We start from the raw sequence: 19,719 nt of genomic DNA, 5'->3' as shown, positions 1-19,719 counted from the left end.
TTTCACACACAAGAAAGAAACATACTTTTTTGACAATTAATAATTATGAGAGAAAAGTCTAAATTAGATATTATGAGATTCTACGTCATAATTAAAAGATAAAAACTCAAACTTATGACATACCAAGTTTTAATTATGAGAACAAAATGTAACTTATGAGGAAAAAGCCAAAATTATGAAATAAAAACATAAAAACTAAAATAAAAAAATTAAATAATTCAAAATAAAAATTGACAATTTTATCTCACAATCTAGAGTTTTTATGTCATAGTTGAGACTTTAATACACCATTATAATTATGATATTATAATGATGACTTTTAATTTCATAATTATGACATTTATTTGCTACTCTGACTTCAGGTGACTGTTTTAAGTCACTAAAGTTGATTCTGACACTAAACCTTTTCACATGCCACCTTTTCCCATTTTTTCCTCAGTTGGCTGCAACGAATATGTTCAGATTTCAGACTGTATTCATGAAAAACATAAACAATGGTGAAATATCTATTGCTAAAGTCTAACACAGTGAATTGACGTAAGTTTGCGGTATTACTATAATAAACAAGGACACGCCAAACAAAAGCGAATGCAGTCCCCCCCAAAAAATTATCTGGCCGTATCTTGCGATATAAAATCAAAAAAATAGATTTTAGAATTTTTTTATTTACTTTTGTGAACAAAAATTTCTGAACAAAATTATTTGACACTTGACCGAATTGGAGACTTCTGAAAAACAAAATATAAAATGGATTGCTCTTTAGTAAGGTTTATATAACTAACTTGCACTCTCAGAAAAAAAGGTACAAAAGCATTGTCATTGGGGTAGAAACGCTGGTACATCTTTGTGCCTTATTTAGGTGCATATTAGCACCTTAAAGGTACATATTAGTACTTTTTGAAAGGTTACAACAGCAGTGACAACTTTTGTATGATTTTTTAAAAGTGTGTAGAGTATAGAAAATGTTACCAAAAAGGATATGATACTTGAATTGGATTTGTCCTTGAAATACTTGAATTGGACACTACCTCAGAGAATTATTAACATGCCTGTCATTGCCTAACATCATAGAGCCGAGAAAGAGCATGACTGTGTTGCTTTGTGAGACTGAAGGAATTTTATTTCACACCCAGCCAGGAGTAGTCTAACTAAATTGGTCACTACACTTTTGATTTTCTGTTTTTCTAAGTTTACTATGTGGATTAAATAGTTTCAACATTAAAAAAAAAAAGGAAATACTGACAGAGTTTAAATTCTTGGCAGGCTTTATAACCTATGTGAAAGTAATTTCCTGAGGAGACATCCTTTTTCACCGGGAAAAATGTATCCTGTTTTACTGGCCCCCTTTCCCCAGCCTCAATCTCCCTTCCTCTACCCCCACTATTTTAAAAGTGCACTTGATCCTTATCCCTTAAACTGCATTATCCACCTGTTTCTTGAAACCTGAAACATCTGCTTTCTAGTGATATCACTGTCTTGTCTTTCAAATGCATATTTACATAGGATTTAACCAAAGCCCTGTCACACTGATACAGCAAGATAACATTATTGACATCTAATGGCCTAATGGTATTTTGCCGTAAGCAAAAAACACAGTCCCAGTCACACTGACAAAACACAAACACAAATGTGTCTACCTGGTACCTAAAGGAATAGTTCACCTAAAATGTACTCACCCGGCCTCAGGCCATCAAAGATGTAGATAAGTTTGTTTCTTCATCAGAACATTGCTCACCAATGGATCCTCTGCAGTGAATGGGTGCCGTCAGTCAATGAGAGTCCAAATAGCTGATAAAAACCTTACAACGATCCACAGCATGACTCAACATGACAGAGGATGGACTTTTTCACTGGAGGAAGCGTTATTAAGGATTATGGATACATATTTTGGCCAAAAGCAATGGTTTAAAGTTAAAATGCATTAATGATGGATTTGTTTCTTACAAACACACACATTTCATTTCACAAGATGGTAACTGACTGGTGTTGTGTTGTGGATTATTATTATGATTTTAGCAGCTGTTTGGACTCTCATTCTGACAGCACCTATTCACTGCAGAGGATCCATTGGTGAGTAATTGATGTAATTTTCTCTAAATCTATTCTGATAAAGAAACAAGCTCATCTTGGATAGCCTGGGGGCAAGTAAATTCTCAGCCAATGTTAATTTTGGGGTAAACTATTCCCTTAAGGACATGCCCTGCAGTATCTCTGTGGATTGGGGTAATTAGTCTCTCATCAGGCTCTCATCTTGGAAAATACAGGATGATCAGTATCTCTACAAAGAGATGATGGCCCCTAGACTAAACAGAGAAGAATGATATTGTAAAAGGAGCATATGCAAGAAGACACACTTTTAAAACAGTGCAACTCAAGAAGAACAGGATGAGACTAAAGTGAGTTTTGAGTACAAACATGTCTGAAGTCAAAAAGGAAATAAACAAAAAGCCCAAAGCAGAAAATAACTGAACGCACAGGAGAGCGGAAACTCTGATAACATTAGACTTGTAACAATGTGTACACTACACTCAATTACAAGCTTATCTTACATTTCTTAATCACCTCACTATCAAGAATAAGGATCAAGTGTGGGAAAGAAAGAATCACATTGTTTTCTCAAAGGCATTTGTCATCATCAGATTATGTGTGAAAATAACTCATGTTTAAATGCCTTTGTGGACTATTTGAAGCTTTTGAAGCGAAACATGATATTATAAACTTCAACACTCGCTATTTGTAAACCAGAGTTCATTACGAGGTAGCACACATAGAGGAAAGCCAGCCGTAGGACATCGCTCAAATCTGAGCTCCGTAAACATTGCCATGATAAGCTAAGAATTCTCCGCTGGATCCGTTCCCTTTTTGGCACTGATCTCAAGACAGGAATCACAGTTAACGGGTCTGAACACCAGCAGTTTCTACACAATCATGGGAGACTGCAGAAAGAACGCAGGAAGACAAAACTCATGGATATGGTAGACACATATAGCTCTGTATTTCATTTGATTTGATTTTTTTAAGGGAAGAGTTATATAAGCCTGTACAGACAAAAAGCTTTAAGACATGGGACAGGATTGGTGCAATGAGGATTGTTTTATAGATTATACACTTTGTAATTAGTTAATGTCAGTTAATGCATTAGCAATACATTTTTATTTATTCGTATTTATTCATTTTTTATGTTAATAAAATACAACTGCTTATTGTTAGTTCAAGTAAGCTTATGTCCATTAAATAATATTAACAGATACAACATTTTATTTTAATCATGTGTTAACTTAATAAGTGTTCAAATTTACGTTTTTACATTAATAAATGCTTTAGAAGTATTTGAATTTTTAGTTAACAAATAAAACCATAAAGTGTTACCATTTTGTTAATATTTAGATTTATTTTTAGATTTCATTTTTAATCTTTTCTTTTAAAAAAAGTAGTTTTTATGTGCTTTTGTTCTTTTTATTAGTTTTTAAATTCATATTTAATTAAAAAAAATATAGCTATTTTTGTTAAATGTATTTTTATTTGAGTTTTATTTTCCAGTTAGTCATTTTAGTGCTTCAGCTTAAACTTCAGTTTCATTTAGCTGCCAATGCAATTTCGAAATTTTTGTTTACTTTACATAAATGAACACTTATATTATTTATATTATATAAAATGCTTTAACGTCATAGTCAATCATTGTCACCAACGCAGCATGCTAGATTCATCGGAAGATGGAGAAGGCCACATAGCAGCTGGAAATACAGCCATTATTTTAATTTTGTAGGAAGAAAGGATGACATAAACATCAATGTCATATGTAAATAGTGTACTAAGACTTTGTCTACTGTGAAACCCAACATGTTTGGTTGGTTGTACCTGCTTGAGCCCTGCTGCATATTTTATGTTGCTGCTTTATTAAGTAACAGAAATATGGTGGCTTGTCATACCAGTTTGAGCCAAATGTACTCTTCATTTATCTGTAACTTTCATGGATTCAGAGGCTGCAAAAATTACACTCTAAAAAATGCTGGGTTAAATATACTTTTTAATTTACACTAAAATATCTGAGTTTCTTCAAATAAGTAACTCTAGTTACTTTGTTTTCCCATTCATTGACTGACAGCTCTCCTGTCCCCGTGTTGAGAGAAATCAGGAGTAAGTGCAGAGGCGCTGTGTGAACATGATGTTACTGTAGTTCTAGACTAAATGTGAACATGCATTTACTCATCTCACTTGCACAAAAACAGATTCAGTATTCCTCAAGATGAATGAAAACAAATAACACAAATATCTTTTATGCATTTAATCCCATTTTATTAATCAATATCTTTACTGCCGACCTTCGATGATCCAATTCAGCCATATTAATAAGCAAAAGTGACTTAAAATAAACATCTTTTTGTTTCATTGCTGAAGAGTGTTGAACTTTCTTCTCCTGCATTCTATGCTTCATGCAATCCTGAATTTATATTAAAAACAAATTAGCAAGCCCAGCCCAGATGAGAAAAAGTAACGCAAAAGTAACGTAACGCAATACTTTCCATAAAAAGTAGCTAAGTAACGCAATTAGTAACTCTTTTAGGGAGTAACGCAATATTGTAATGCATTACTTTTAAAAGTAACGTCCCCCAACACTGTGAGTAGATTACATTTTTTTGAGTAACTAGCCCAACGCTGATTATGACTATAATGTATTATATGTTTGAAAATCAATATCATAGACATTTGACAGGGCTGGTCATGTGATTTCAACATGACCGCACCCATGAGGGGTTAACCTGTTTAATGTAAAATAAAATGCTTTTTCTGGAAGACTAATATGTTTGGAGTCTTAAATAGGTGCACAACATTAATAATCCCTATAGTGAAAAATACTTTAAATATCTTGCATATATTATTCAACGATCATACAATCCTCATCAATAGTGATATTAAAACACATTTTAGGCTTAATATTAAGAAATGTGCATTGTTCACAAGTAGCCTATAGGCTACTCCAGATAAAGTTTAATTAGCCTATAATTTTATATCAGTAAGTCTCAAGTGATATGTCAGGCAATATGTTAATAGATTTTAACTATAGCCTACTTAGTATGAACCAACTGTATTTTAAAGATATAACTGTTTTACTAGGGATGGCATGGCCCCAAAGTGCTATTCAAAAAATACATAAATAGGCCTAAATAAACAGCTTTAAACGTCAGATATGCAGTGTTGGGGAAAGTTACTTTTAAAAGTTATGCATTACAATATTGCGTTACTCCATAAAAAAGTAACTAATTACATTACTTAGTTACTATTTATGGAAAATAATGTGTTACGTTACTTTTGCGTTACTTTTTAAATCTGGACAGGGCTTGCTTGTTTGTTTTTAAAATAAAATTTTTTTTGGCAAATATAAAAGCCTTTTCACACCAAAAGTGAAATGAATAACCCTCAGGCTGAAGGTAAAGTAAATGTACATCCATACAGTAGAATGCAGAAGATGAAATTTCAACACACTTCAGCAATAAAAAAAACACACATATGTTTGTCTAGAGTAATTTGTGCTTATTAGTATGGTTGAACTGGATCACCGAAGGTCAGAAGCACAGACATTGGTTAATAGAATGGGATTAAATACATAAAGGATATTTGTGTTGTTTAACAGCATACCCACAGTTCATGCCCGTTATGAGCGGCTGGTTTTGATTCATTTGATTCTTTATGATAAATTAATTGAACTAGATGTTGGAATGTGGCTTTGGTAACTGATCAGGAAAACATGCACTTTCTTGCAAATCTACTTTTATAGCCTATGTTAAATGTAGCGTACCTTTAAAAAGTGAATCAACTAGGATGACCTTTTTATGAAGCAATGAAATCCAAAGTTCACAAATGACTAGATCAATGGACTGTAGTGAAAACTGCTACAGTAACATTTTAGTTCAGCAGCATTGATCTGTCCTTGTCCTATTTAGTTACTCTGATTTGTCAATGTCCTTTTTTTAACTGAAAATTAAAATGTACTTTGCATTACAGGGTATTGGAGGAGGCCTGTTAACTAGTATTCATTGTGCCACTGTGCTTTTTTAGATTAGTTTAGATTAGGTAGTTGTTCGGTAGATAACAATTAGATTACTAATCAAAGATAAAAACAAATAATAAAGGGAGTAAAGACAAGAGTAAAGCAGACAGAGCCAGCTGCTGTATATTTTCACACAAAACCACTGAGGTTGTGTTTGCATTGGTAGTATTTTCCATAAAGGACTCACTCTGCCAGACGGTCATGCTGAGTGCTTTGAGTAAAAATAGGATATGTTCAGATGATGAAATGAGTATATTTGTAGTAATGATTTACGCCTTGGCAGCCCCTTTTTTTCTTTAGACCGCATGAGATGAGAGAAAAAAGTGGAGGTCATTGGGTGAAAAGGAAAAATGAGGCCTTATCTTGAATGTTTGTTCACCTAGTTAGTTAAGTTATACAGTAGTGTAGCCTATAGCTGATCAAGCTGTAGTTTCAGTGGAATGAGAGAAATATTTTAAGAAACACCTTTTGAACCATTTTTTTCAGGTTAAAAGAACAAATGTTCAGTCAGTGTGACTGATGTTCAAATCACTTATTTTAATGACATCATATGAATGTGCATTGGACGGCTGCAAAGACCAAGTGCTATTAAGATCAGACAGATCAACTTTTCTGCCCACATGAAGGAAAGCCGACAGTCCCGCAGAGGGAAAGAAGAGAAAAACCCTAAACATGTTTCCAATCTGGGATGTGGGCACTGTACTGGATGTCTGTAATAGACAGAGATGTTTCCCCCAGGAATGCATTCACACACACGGGATCTATTAGACTGCGGTTTACGAGTTGACGTGCGCATCTCCTCTCAAACAATGCACAGACATAATTGCATTGTTTGCATCCACTAAAAACTGCTGCAAGAATTATGAGTGTTTTGGTTTATTGATGTTTGTCATGTCAAGAGGCAGCAGCAGCCCTGCTAAATGTCAGTGTATTAGTTGGTTATGTTTCTTAGCACATTACACGACATATGCCACCAACCATACCCATTTCTCAGAAGATGTTGGAAAAAATTATGTTTGAGGACAATGTTCCCAAAATACACTTTGGACAATAGATCTTTATACGGACACATGTGATTCTATGTTTCACCAATACTTACTAAATATACTAAATATTAATACTTTGAAAATGTTATAACAATGCTATGTAATAGTATATACACTACCAGTCTAATAATTTTATAATTGAGTAACTACTAATAATTTATTTTTTAATTTATATTATTTTTTAGTTTTTATGGGTTTTTTAATGTTTTTGAAGGAAATCTCTTATGCTTACTCTACTGCTTACTGTTTTTACTTTATTTTAATCAAATAAATGCAGCCTTGGTGAGCATAAGAGACTACTTTCAAAAACATTAAAACATCTTAATTATTCCAAACTTTTGACTGGCAGTGTTATTATATTATTTAATATTATATATCATGTAAAACAAAGACATAAATAATAACATAAAAATAGACAATAAATATAAGATTCTATACACTATTTCTAGGTCACTAAAAAATTGTGTTACTGATCATGTGAACTTCTCTGTACAAAAGGTCAGAAATACTAAGCAAAAGGAGGACAAACCTGAAATTCATATAATTTTTTACTTCAAATAATTCTAATTTAAGACAAATTGTTATGTTGATAATATCATTTGTACTGCAAATATGTATTCGATTAGAAACATATTTTCACTAGTGGTCTTAGACTTTTGGACTTTTGGTCTGCTTTGATCGTGATCTGTGTTACACATCCACCTGTTTCACTCTCTCATACAGGACCTTTGTTGATTTTACAGGAACCCCTTCAAACTGGGACGCCTGAGTGGAATAAGCCAACAGAGGGGGATTCGGGGGGAAGGAAGAGAAGAGGGATTAGGGGTTTATCCTGGACATGACCAATCCTTAAGGAGCCTCCGTCAAGCTGTACTATTGCCCAGATTATTACATTTAATTTATTGCCTTTTAAAGACCCTTTATCTCCGCCGGGAGATTCCTGGCGAGTGGGCCGCTGGATTTGAGTATCTTTAAAAACAAAGGATCAGGAGCAGAGGCCGGTGGGACTGGAGGAGCATGAGAAGATACATGCAGGGATAAAGCAACAAGCCTCCCTGCCGCCTTATACACTTCAGCAGGGTGCAGGTCAAGGGTCACTGAATAAACTTGGATTTGGAAAGCATGCAATCACATTGATTACACAAATCTGATTAAGGTATGTGGCTTCTTTACATTTTCAGCAGTGTAATATTAAACATTTTAGTGTTTTTTCCTAGGTCCAAACAGCAGAATGTGTATGATTTATGACCTGACAGTAATCAGGTAAAGGGTTTGGCTAAATAAATTGTGCTTATCACACATGGTAAGTATTTACTAGTAATTTAGCATGAAATGGGCAACAAGTGTGTTGTGGCAAAGTGTGTTGTGGTTTGATGGAATGAGACATGAGACGTCACTCCTTTTAAAATGATACTCATGACTTTAACTACAGTCAAGCACAAATTAAAAGTCTGAGCTGACCCAAGATCAAACAAACTACTAATAAAGTCAGACTAAGTGTTGTTATGCTAATTTTTATTAGCTTAACTGTTCGTTACTAATAGTTTACCAAATATTTTTTTCTATTAATTGAATGTTTTTGATATGGTGTTATAACAATGCTATGTAATATTATATACACTACCAGTCTAATAATTTTATAATTGAGTAACTACTAATAATTTATTTTTTAATTTATATTATTTTTTAGTTTTTATGGGTTTTTTAATGTTTTTGAAGGAAATCTCTTATGCTTACTCTACTGCTCACTGTTTTTACTTTATTTTAATCAAATAAATGCAGCCTTGGTGAGCATAAGAGACTACTTTCAAAAACATTAAAACATCTTAATTATTCCAAACTTTTGACTGGCAGTGTTATTATATTATTTAATATTATATATCATGTAAAACAAAGACATAAATAATAACATAAAAATAGACAATAAATATAAGATTCTATACACTATTTCTAGGTCACTAAAAAATTGTGTTACTGATCATGTGAACTTCTCTGTACAAAAGGTCAGAAATACTAAGCAAAAGGAGGACAAACCTGAAATTCATATAATTTTTTACTTCAAATAATTCTAATTTAAGACAAATTGTTATGTTGATAATATCATTTGTACTGCAAATATGTATTCGATTAGAAACATATTTTCACTAGTGGTCTTAGACTTTTGGACTTTTGGTCTGCTTTGATCGTGATCTGTGTTACACATCCACCTGTTTCACTCTCTCATACAGGACCTTTGTTGATTTTACAGGAACCCCTTCAAACTGGGACGCCTGAGTGGAATAAGCCAACAGAGGGGGATTCGGGGGGAAGGAAGAGAAGAGGGATTAGGGGTTTATCCTGGACATGACCAATCCTTAAGGAGCCTCCGTCAAGCTGTACTATTGCCCAGATTATTACATTTAATTTATTGCCTTTTAAAGACCCTTTATCTCCGCCGGGAGATTCCTGGCGAGTGGGCCGCTGGATTTGAGTATCTTTAAAAACAAAGGATCAGGAGCAGAGGCCGGTGGGACTGGAGGAGCATGAGAAGATACATGCAGGGATAAAGCAACAAGCCTCCCTGCCGCCTTATACACTTCAGCAGGGTGCAGGTCAAGGGTCACTGAATAAACTTGGATTTGGAAAGCATGCAATCACATTGATTACACAAATCTGATTAAGGTATGTGGCTTCTTTACATTTTCAGCAGTGTAATATTAAACATTTTAGTGTTTTTTCCTAGGTCCAAACAGCAGAATGTGTATGATTTATGACCTGACAGTAATCAGGTAAAGGGTTTGGCTAAATAAATTGTGCTTATCACACATGGTAAGTATTTACTAGTAATTTAGCATGAAATGGGCAACAAGTGTGTTGTGGCAAAGTGTGTTGTGGTTTGATGGAATGAGACATGAGACGTCACTCCTTTTAAAATGATACTCATGACTTTAACTACAGTCAAGCACAAATTAAAAGTCTGAGCTGACCCAAGATCAAACAAACTACTAATAAAGTCAGACTAAGTGTTGTTATGCTAATTTTTATTAGCTTAACTGTTCGTTACTAATAGTTTACCAAATATTTTTTTCTATTAATTGAATGTTTTTGATATGGAAAAAAATTATTAAAAAATTATTAAGAAAACGTATTTTAATAAATAATAGGGCTACTTTTTTCAAACTTACTGTCATTGTAAAATGTAGCCTTAGCGCTTCTTTGCATTTACAGTCTGACAGTGGAAAAATTATCTGGTAAATGCACATACTTTGGTAACAGGATACCCTTAAAGTGAATGACCGAAATACCGTACAGTGCAAGTGAATGACTGAGGAGTCAAAGCTGAATTTAGCCATTTAAAGGGAACTACACTCAATAATTCAATACAAGACTCATTAAAAATGTATGAATCAAATTTGCTCAGTTTAAAAATATATATACATTTTTACAGCAAAAGTTGATCATTAGTGTAGCATGTCTGTGCCTATGTCTCACTTTCTTTTTAGCAACTGAATTGTTTACAGATATTTTGTTAATATTTGCATCTTCCAGAGCATGTAGCAGCAGTCTCTCTGGACCTTACTAAAGAAAGAGCACATGGTTTCAGTCCTAAACCACAAAGATATCTGCAGCCCGAGCTGAATTTATTTCTGAACTGATTTTTTTTTTTCAGAAGCACAAACCCAGAACAACTGGGAAGCCCAGAATCTTTGACCACATAAGCAGCAGAGGTTTTCAGGAATTGGAGTCATGCATATTTTCAGCTCACATTTATCTTCACAGAATCTTTCTGGATATGAACAAAGACCGATGGCCAAAATGGGACATAGCTGAATGCGTCTGCCTTTTGAGAAACTGTGCAAAAGAAACTTTCCACTCAACTGCGGTTGTTATTCTGCCGAGATATTTTAAAGCTTGAAGGGTGATACGTGTATAGTTTGCTTTCTTACGGTGTTCTCACCATTTTTTTAAAAACAATTTTTTGTGGATATTTTCTTTCTGATTCTGGAAATTTACAGTTTGTACCCAGAGAAGCCATGAACTTGGGCAAGCTCGCTGGCCTGAAGGGCCTGGTTTCCCACTCCTCAGGAAAGCGTAGATTTAAAGGTGACCTCACCCCGGACATGATCAGCCCCCCACTAAGTGATTTCCGCCACACCATGCACGTGGGCCGTGGAGGGGACGTGTTTGGGGACACCTCGTTCCTCAGCAACCATGGTGGAGCAGGAAATAACGCAGATGGAGACTCCTCCTCCACTTCAGAGAAGAATGAGGGATTCTTCTCCCGCACGCTTCGCCATGTCCGCAAGACCCCCGACAGGCCCCGCGGCAGCTCCAAGGACCTTTCGCCTCCACCTCCACCCATTTCTCCAATCATTAAGAATGCCATTTCCCTCCCCCGGCTGGACGTGGACTCACCCAACGGCTGTCCTGTGAAAGTGCTTTTCCCTAGTCCACCCAAAACACCAGAGAACTCCACATACTTGTATGGTGAGTCCGTTAGTGTTCAGTTCACCTTTGTCAGATTCAGATTCAAATGTAGAAGTGAAGTTATGGGCGTTCTGTGTGTGTACAGAAGTCACTCCAGAAGGCAGGGCTGATGGAAGATACTACAGTCAGTGTGAGATATAGGCTTCGAAAAGTCATGAGTGTTTCCATGATGAACATAATTTTGTGCAAAATTCTTTTTGTAGCACAACATCTTGACGAAAGAACAGCATCTGAAAGGAAATGTAGAAGTGAAGTTATGGGCGTTCTGTGTGTGTACAGAAGTCACTCCAGAAGGCAGGGCTGATGGAAGATACTACAGTCAGTGTGAGATATAGGCTTCGAAAAGTCATGAGTGTTTCCATGATGAACATCATTTTGTGCAAAATTATTTTTGTAGCACAACATCTTGACGAAAGAACAGCATCTGAAAGGATACTTGCGTCACTGCATTATCTAATTAATTCAGTTCAGTTGTGTACACACTACTTTAATGTAAATAAAGTTGTGAATGTGCAGTTTTTGTAAGCAAATTCTTTTGTAGAAAGCGGTAAAAGAAAAAATAAAACAAAACATTACTAAAATGTATGTGTACCGAACAGGATTGACCAATATAAAAAATTGTTCAGCAAGGACACATTAAATTGATCAAACGTGACTATCGGCGCTGATTGGGACGGGCGTCCCGAGTTCGAGTCCCGGCTCATGGACCTTTCCTGATCCCACTCCCGCTCCCTCTATCTTTCTCCCACTTCGCTATCTTTTACTATCAAAGTAAAAACAAAAGAAGTTACTGTTAAAGACATTTATGATGTTACAAAAGATATTCTATTCATATGCTGAAAAAAGTATTAATAGCAGTTTCCACACAAAAAATAACCACGATAAATAAATCAGTATACCAGTATAAATATTAATTGATAAGTGTTTTAATAAAATTTTACTTGAGCACCAAATTATCATATTAGAATGATTTCAGAAACAATCATGTGACACTGAAGACTGGAGTAATTGCTGCTGAAAATTCAGCTTTGTCATCACAAAATAAAGAATATTTTAAAATATAAATTAATTATTTATAAATTATAATAAATTTCATAATTTTACTGTTTTATTGTATTTTTGGTCAAGCTTGTTGAGCATAAGAGACTTCTTTCAAAAACATTTTTTTTGCTGTAGTGTAAATAGCAACCGTGTCTCATGCTTGTTTTGTCTAAATTAAATATGTTTGTTTGCAAGTTTTCTGTCCTTCAGGGAATCATGAGGAAGATCAAACAGAAATTGTTTGATAAGCCATCTAAACACCTGTGGCAATCCCAGACTCCTTAGAGCCAGACATTACAGTTCAGTGATCAGTGTCTGCCTCACCCATTCAAATGCCTCAAACATGCCTCACTGGCTGCTCTACAGGAGAGCCTATTCAAAAACAAACCCCCTGCATACTCAAAAAAAAAAACACATACCAAACGCAAACCCAAACAGTCTGATTAGTTTCATTATCAATATATGGAAAGTTTTAGTAAGCAAACCTAAGTGTTTAATTCAGCTGACTGAATGACTCACTGAAGACTGAAGGCTATAATGTTGTTCTGACCGGGAGCTATGAATGAGATGTTTCAGTGCTGAGCACACATCCCATCTTAGAGCCCTGTTTTCAATCATGTGAAGAGTTTCTGTATCCACAATTTTCCTGTAATTTGTAATCGCTGCCCTTTCTGTGCCAAGTGTGCACTGTTACAGAGCTCTGTGGTCAGAATCACAAATCTTTAAAGGACAGTTCACCTAAAATGAAAATTCTGTCATCATTTACTCACATTCTTTGTGTTGTTCCAAACCTGTATGACTTTCTTTCTTCGGTGTAACACAAAAGAAGATATTCTGAAGATCGTTCTAGCTGTTTTCGTCCGTATAGTGAAAGTCAGTGGGATCCATAATTGGACCCCATTGACTTTTGTTATATGGACAAAAACACAGAGACATAAAGGTGAGTAAATGATGACAACATTTTCTTTTTTGGGTGAACTATCCCTTTAAGGGCATCTAACCATATGGCAGAAATTATTTGCTGCTCATGCTGCAGTCCAGGAAGTGCTAAATGCAATGTACTGGTTCTCACTGCCCTCTGTTGGTCTCACAAGCAAGAACAATTTCGTTCTTCTTTCTTTGTTTTGCAGGTTTGGAGTCTGGCTTTGTAACCTTGCCGAGACTGTCCCGCACTGAGCGTCCAGCCCAGGGCAGTTCTCCCTCTGCCTGCCCGCTTGAAATCCACAGAGGCTCGCTCACAGACACAGGTATCCCGTCCTTCCCATGTTCAGACTCCATCAGTCCTTCTGACTCCATGAACTCCTTCACTCTTGATCTGGGCCCTTCCCTCATGTCTGAAGTCTTTGCCATGATTGACAGCCCTGTGTGTGAAAAGGCCGATCCCATCAGTGAAAAAACACAGTCCACCGATGATAACTCTGAGGTGGACTCGGACACCACCACGTCCTTGGTGGACTCTCTCCTGAGAGAAGACGATGACGGTAGGACACGGTTGTATGGAGGAGAGTGGAAGCATTCAGACTTTGTAAATGGTGAGTCACCCAAAAAATCCATGTTGGGGGATCGGATGCGCTCCTTCTCTATTGAGGATCATGGCATGGAGCCGGAGAGTTTCCAGAGGGCTGCTGATGTGCTGGCACGTCATTATGGGAGTGGAGGACTCAGGAATACAAACACCAACAACTCTCATAGGAGAGGACCCTACAGCTATCCTGATGAAGAAGAAGAAATCAAAGTCTAACACCAAATCGTACATCACCTTTAAATGGATAGTTCAGCCAAAAACTAATGTTCTTTCATAATTTCCTCAGTCTCATGATGTTCCAAACCTGATTCTTTCCTTGGCGATATAATGAAAGGAGTTGCACAGAATGCCACTTTTTTCATTATAATGTAATTGAATGAGGGTTGGGCCTATCAAGCTCCATAATCATAAAAAAAGCACCATGAAAGTATCATAAATGTAGTCCATAGTTTTCTGAAACCATGTTAGTGTACAGTTAGGAACAGACTAAAATTCCCAAAAGTTATTATTTACTTATGATATTCTGTTCCTCTGGGCTGTGAACTGAATTACTGAGTCACTCGAGCACCAAATCATAATCAATCATTTAAAGGGATATTCCACCCAAAAATTATAATGATTAATGATCACCCTCATGACCATCTTTCTTCTGTAGAACAAAAGAAGATATTTTGAAGAATGTTTCAATTGTTTTTGTCATGTTAAAAGTACGACATACAATGAAAGTCAGTGGAGTTCAATGTTGTTTGGCTTCCAATGTTCTTCAAAATACCTTAGTTCTGCTAGGAAGGTTTAGAATGACACGAGTGTGAGTAAATGATATCAGGATTTTTCTTAATGGGTGGAGTGTCCATTGAAGAACAATTAAATAATACATTGTAAATGTAACAATAATGAAATCTGGTCTGTTCCTCACAGAAAGCTATTATATGACTCCAGAAGACTACCCACAACCCACAAGTCAATGGGATTACTTTTGTTAAACTTTCTTTTTTGTCATTTTGGAGTTTGCAGTTTACAGCCCAAGTTCTTATTCAGATTCATAATATGAAAAAGAGCACCAATTAAATTGGCCTAAAATTTTACTTCCACGAAAGAAGGTCATAAAAGTTTATAATCACATGAGAGTGATGACCCAGTTATTATTTTTGGATGAACTATTCCTTTTAAAAATATTTCTACATTTTGCAATGGGGAAAGTTAAAAGCTAATGAACTATTATTTACCCCTACGCTCATGGTGTTTTAAAGAAAGTATTACAAACAAAAAGAACAGAACAATAAAACATCAGAATTACCTGCCATGTGAGTGGGTCTACATTTTGCAAATATTGGACAAGAACATAATCTAGTATTGGCATCTTGAATTTTCTTCTATGTTTGATCCTATCGTCTCATCCCTGAAACATTAGCTTTGATCCAGGGAACTAAAACCTGCCACAGTTGCTCTGTAATGCACAATAAACACAGCTGGCTATACAATGGTAATATGCCATTAAAATATGCAATATTTTAGTTTACAATATTTAGATTTCAAGTAAGCCTCTGTCATATGTAATGTAGAGTGATACCATGTAGAATACAGACATATACCTGCTAGCTATCTTGTATCTACTACACAAAACACTTTACATTTTGCATTCATGTAGTTTTAATAGCTCATATTCCCATTGTGAACATTGTGTTGCAGTTTAATTATTTCCTGAGAAACAAGACAAAGACCTATGGTCACTGTGATGCACAAAACCGTGATGTGCTTTATGTTTTCACATTAGTACAAACAACTCGGAATAAAACAACAACCATACTGTCATTTTTCTTTCCTTTATTACATGATAAATATCTTAAGATCAACACAGTATACAGTAATATTATATGATGTCCACCAGCTTTTATCAATGTATTGTGAAATTATGATTAAATATTAATATGAATTTTGTTTGAATTTAAGTTTTTTGTTATGACAAAGGAGTTGACCTCTCCATTCCCTTAATCACAATATAATATGTACATACTGTACGTATGTGCGGCTTTGCACAGGAAATGTACAAAATAGCAATGTATGTTACCTATGAATGACAGCAATAAAGATTTCATTAAAAGAAGCTATGAACAACATCAGCCTTAAAATGCTTTAACAAGTGTGAGCATGATTTTATCATTATGGCGTTTCAAATGTCATGCTTCAGAATAAGCTTATATATAAATAGCTATGTGAAGCGTGTCAGTACGCCCTAAATTAAGACCAAAGGAAGTCAGATTATACTATGTTGTATTTGTGTTTGACAGTTCTTAACGGTTCAGTATCCCTAAAGCAGACATACACTTTTGTTCAAAAGTTTGGGATTTTTTACATTTTTTATTAATACCTTTTATTTAGGATGCATTAAACTGATCAAAAGTGACAGTAAAGATATTTATAAATGTAAAACAAACGTTGTTCTATTGAACTTTAATTCATCAAAGGAACAAATGTATCACTGCTTATTATCCACAAAAATATTAAACAGCACAACTGTTTTCAAAACTGATAAAAAATGTTTCTTGAGCACCAAATCAGAATATTATAATGATTTCTGTAGTATCACGTGACACTGAAGACTGAAGTAATGGCTGCTGAGAAGTCAGCACAGGAATAAATTACATTTTGAAATATATTCAAATAGAAAAGTTATTTTAAATTGTAATACTATTTATAATATTACTGTTTTTACTGGATTTTGTTCAAATAAACGCAGTCTTGATGAGCATAAGAGACTTCTTTAAAAAACATTTTTTAAAAATCTTACAGACTTCAAACTTTTGAACACTAGTGTGTTAAAACAATGCAGTTAAAAGCACCAGAAGACCAGAAGATGCTGCACTTGAGAAAGAAGGTCATAACAAACCAGTGCTTTTTCCCAGTCGACTTTCCTTTCCAGAACTCACTGTGCTGGAGAGGAGAGCTGCTTGTTCAGTGCTTGGGGGGGTTGTGGAGGAGGAACTTTAGGTCTTCTGCCTTGTGGTTTCTTTTGTGGTCCTCCTTCAGGCAACGTCGGCAATGGAGCTTGGGTGGTTTCGGGCTTGGGTGAAGGTGTTGGTTTTATTTCAGAGCCTCTCGGCAGAGGAGCAGGGAACACTCTGGCCTGGGCTGCTTGGAAAGGGCCTGCCTGGCTCAGAGGAGGGCCTTTGGCAAGGTTTGGTGCCTTTTGCTGGATAAAAGACCTCCTTGCTGCAGAAAACAATTGGAAATGTAGTTTCTACCACAGTAAGACAGCACAAAAAGCATCTATGATTACCAACATACGTTTATATGGAGCAGTGGTTTTCAGCATGGGCTCCTGGGACTGGGAGGGCAGCTCCTGAGTTGGCTCTGATTTGCTGGAGCTCAGAGTCTTAGCCTGTGATTGGCTGTGGGCTTGAGTGTAACGAGGAAGTGCTGGAGGCATGTGATTCTGTGTAGGCGGTTGAGCAATTGGATTAGAATCGATGTTGTCCCACACAACAGCATCACGGTTCACCTGATATTTCACAACGACTGTCACTCCAAGGTCCTCAGATGATGCTGAGCTGAAATAAGAAGCACAAGAAGACAAAACAAAATAAGACTTTTGTAACTTAACAAGTCTCATTTAGAAGAAAGTCTTGACCTCAAAAACTACAAAGGTGGTTGACTACCTGTCGGTTTTTGATAGGGATGGTCGACCAGATGAGAAAGGGGGAGAGGGTAAGATGCTGTCAGAAAGAGGTCTCTGGGATATTTTCGGGATCGGGCTTTCAGGCAGTTCTGGTACCTCAAAATCAGCCTCTAAAAAGAAATTAGTTATTATTTAGAATGTCACAAAATAAAACACTTTGCACTTCAGTATTTTAATTATTTTTTAATACCTATTACTTAAATATTTAAGCAAAAATAAAAACATAAAACTTCCTTATTACATAGAATCAGGCAAGGCGGGAAGGGGGTTCATGAGTTGATGAAAAGCTAAAAATGAATCATATCCAATGAAAATGAAAATAAAGGGTTAGGGTGGCACAATAATCACAATATATTGATTATCAAAACAAATTAAAGATTTAATTAAATAACTAAATAGTCTGATGCTCTGCGTGTTTCAAAGCGAGCGCTTCTTGGTTCACAGCAAATGCAGTGCACTCCATCTGTGCATGTGCTGTGAGTTTAACATGCATTTGGGAACACTAATGTGTGCTAAATTCACCTTTTTCTTACCCATTTGTATAATCTCCAACGTTTTTGTGAGAAAAAGTTTACAGCATTTCAGCAGTATTTTGCCAAAATTAAAAGCTTGAAGATTTGAAATGTTTAAAGCTTGAGGGTTCAGACATTTGAAATTTAAGACAGAAACATTAATATTGTAACTTGAAGTGAAAAATAAAATTATTATAATTACTAGCAAAATGTTCCTTTGTATTTTACAGTACAATTGAAAGTTACAACATTAATATATTTTTATCGTCATTTTTGTAATTAGAGTAAAAACATAACATTATTAATGAAAAATTGTGTGAATGTAATGTGGACTGAGACTCTGTCACAACTAAAGAGAGATTTGTGTCTACTTTAAAGACCAGCTCAAAATAAAACACTTACTAAAAAGTTAAAATTGTATCTGTTTGCATGACATGTAACCAGACTTCAGAGAATTGTAAACACGCAAACCTGTCATTAAATTATATTAACTTAAAATATCAGGGGGTACTTCAAGGAAATATTTTATGTCTAAGAGGTTTGGTTGACAAAACAAAGTTTGAGAACCCCTGGTGGGTGAACATAAATGAAATGAACATAAATGAAATTCTGGGTGTAATAAGGTCATTTATTGCTGTTTATACCTCATTAAAAACAACAGTGAACCATTACTTATGTAATGTTCCTGTACCTTCGGTGAAGAGGCTCTTGGAATACTGTATAAGTGGCTCTATGACCGTCACAACTTGCACCGAAGAGGCAGATGCCATGTCCAGCAATGACGTCTCTCTAAAAAAAAAAAGACAGTGTGACAAACAAATTTTAGGAGATTACATTTTAAATGCTTAATTTAGTCTAGATTTGTGGTTGTGTGTGCTATACTGACCCCTCACAGCGAGGCCACAGTAGATTAGGCCCAAGCACTATGGCAATATTACTGGGTGTCATCTTGTTAACCGCTTGCTGCTCTGACAAATGTGACAGGAACTGGACAAGGTATCTGATGGAGAGAGCGATACGTCAAAGATATAGAGACACAGAGTGAATGTGAGGTGTGAAAATGTGCATAAATATACTGAACAAAATTATAAACGCAACACTTGTTTTTGCCCCCATTTTTCATGAGCTGAACTCAAGATCTAAGACTTTTTCTATGTACACAAAAGGCCTATTTCTCTCAAATATTGTTCACAAATCTGTCTAAATATGTGTTAGTGAGCACTTCTCCTTTGCCGAGATAATCCATCCACCTCACAGGTGTGGCATATCAAGATGCTGATTAGACAGCATGATTATTGCACAGGTGTGCCTTAGGCTGGCCACAATAAAAGGCCACTTTAAAATGTGCAGTTTTACTGTCCGGGGTCCGGGGGGGGGGTACAAAAACCAGCCAGTATCTGGTG

General features: G+C 35.6%; 2 protein-coding genes across 7 annotated transcripts in view; one reads left to right on the top strand and one right to left on the bottom strand.

Annotated features, from left to right (window-relative positions):
* Nucleotides 1-7,668: 7,668 nt before the first annotated feature.
* Nucleotides 7,669-16,506, top strand: cdc42ep1a (CDC42 effector protein (Rho GTPase binding) 1a). Of its 6 annotated transcripts, XM_016270540.1 has the most exons (4): nt 9,174-9,756; nt 10,745-11,562; nt 13,734-14,172; nt 14,206-16,506. In XM_016270540.1, the coding sequence occupies exons 2-4, from the start codon at nt 11,109-11,111 to the stop codon at nt 14,342-14,344; spliced, it is 1,032 nt and encodes a 343-aa protein (XP_016126026.1). In that variant the 5' UTR covers nt 9,174-9,756; nt 10,745-11,108; the 3' UTR covers nt 14,345-16,506. The 6 variants fall into 6 exon arrangements, with proteins under 6 accessions (XP_016126024.1, XP_016126023.1, XP_016126026.1 ...); XM_016270538.1 differs by lacking the exon at nt 9,174-9,756 and adding an exon at nt 7,669-8,251 and having other exon boundaries at nt 13,734-16,506; XM_016270537.1 differs by lacking the exon at nt 9,174-9,756 and adding an exon at nt 7,669-8,251 and having other exon boundaries at nt 10,624-11,562; nt 13,734-16,506.
* Nucleotides 16,507-16,959: 453 nt separating this feature from the next.
* The window catches only part of sh3bp1 (SH3-domain binding protein 1), a 10,927-nt gene continuing 8,167 nt past the window's right edge, over nt 16,960-19,719 (bottom strand). Inside the window, exons 14-18 of the mRNA XM_016270718.1 lie at nt 19,203-19,316; nt 19,008-19,105; nt 17,785-17,914; nt 17,414-17,676; nt 16,960-17,338 (exon numbers count right to left, since the gene is read on the bottom strand). Coding sequence (XP_016126204.1) covers nt 17,052-17,338; nt 17,414-17,676; nt 17,785-17,914; nt 19,008-19,105; nt 19,203-19,316 — 892 coding nt within the window. The 3' untranslated portion in view covers nt 16,960-17,051. The remainder of the gene's footprint in view (nt 17,339-17,413; nt 17,677-17,784; nt 17,915-19,007; nt 19,106-19,202; nt 19,317-19,719) is intronic.

Source organism: Sinocyclocheilus grahami, unplaced genomic scaffold (genome assembly GCF_001515645.1).
Source record: "Sinocyclocheilus grahami isolate Dianchi unplaced genomic scaffold, SAMN03320097.WGS_v1.1 scaffold57.1, whole genome shotgun sequence".
NCBI lineage: Eukaryota > Metazoa > Chordata > Actinopteri > Cypriniformes > Cyprinidae > Sinocyclocheilus > Sinocyclocheilus grahami.
Note: the sequence above shows the minus strand (reverse complement) of the source record. Positions and strands in the feature narration are given on the sequence as shown.

Excerpts from the sequence above, each read along its gene's own strand:
- cdc42ep1a (XM_016270538.1), top strand. The coding sequence starts at position 11,109 with ATGAACTTGGGCAAGCTCGCTGGCCTGAAGGGCCTGGTTTCCCACTCC. Across the intron at positions 11,563-13,733 it reads GAACTCCACATACTTGTATG|GTTTGGAGTCTGGCTTTGTA; the intron begins GTGAGTCCGTTA and ends TTTGTTTTGCAG.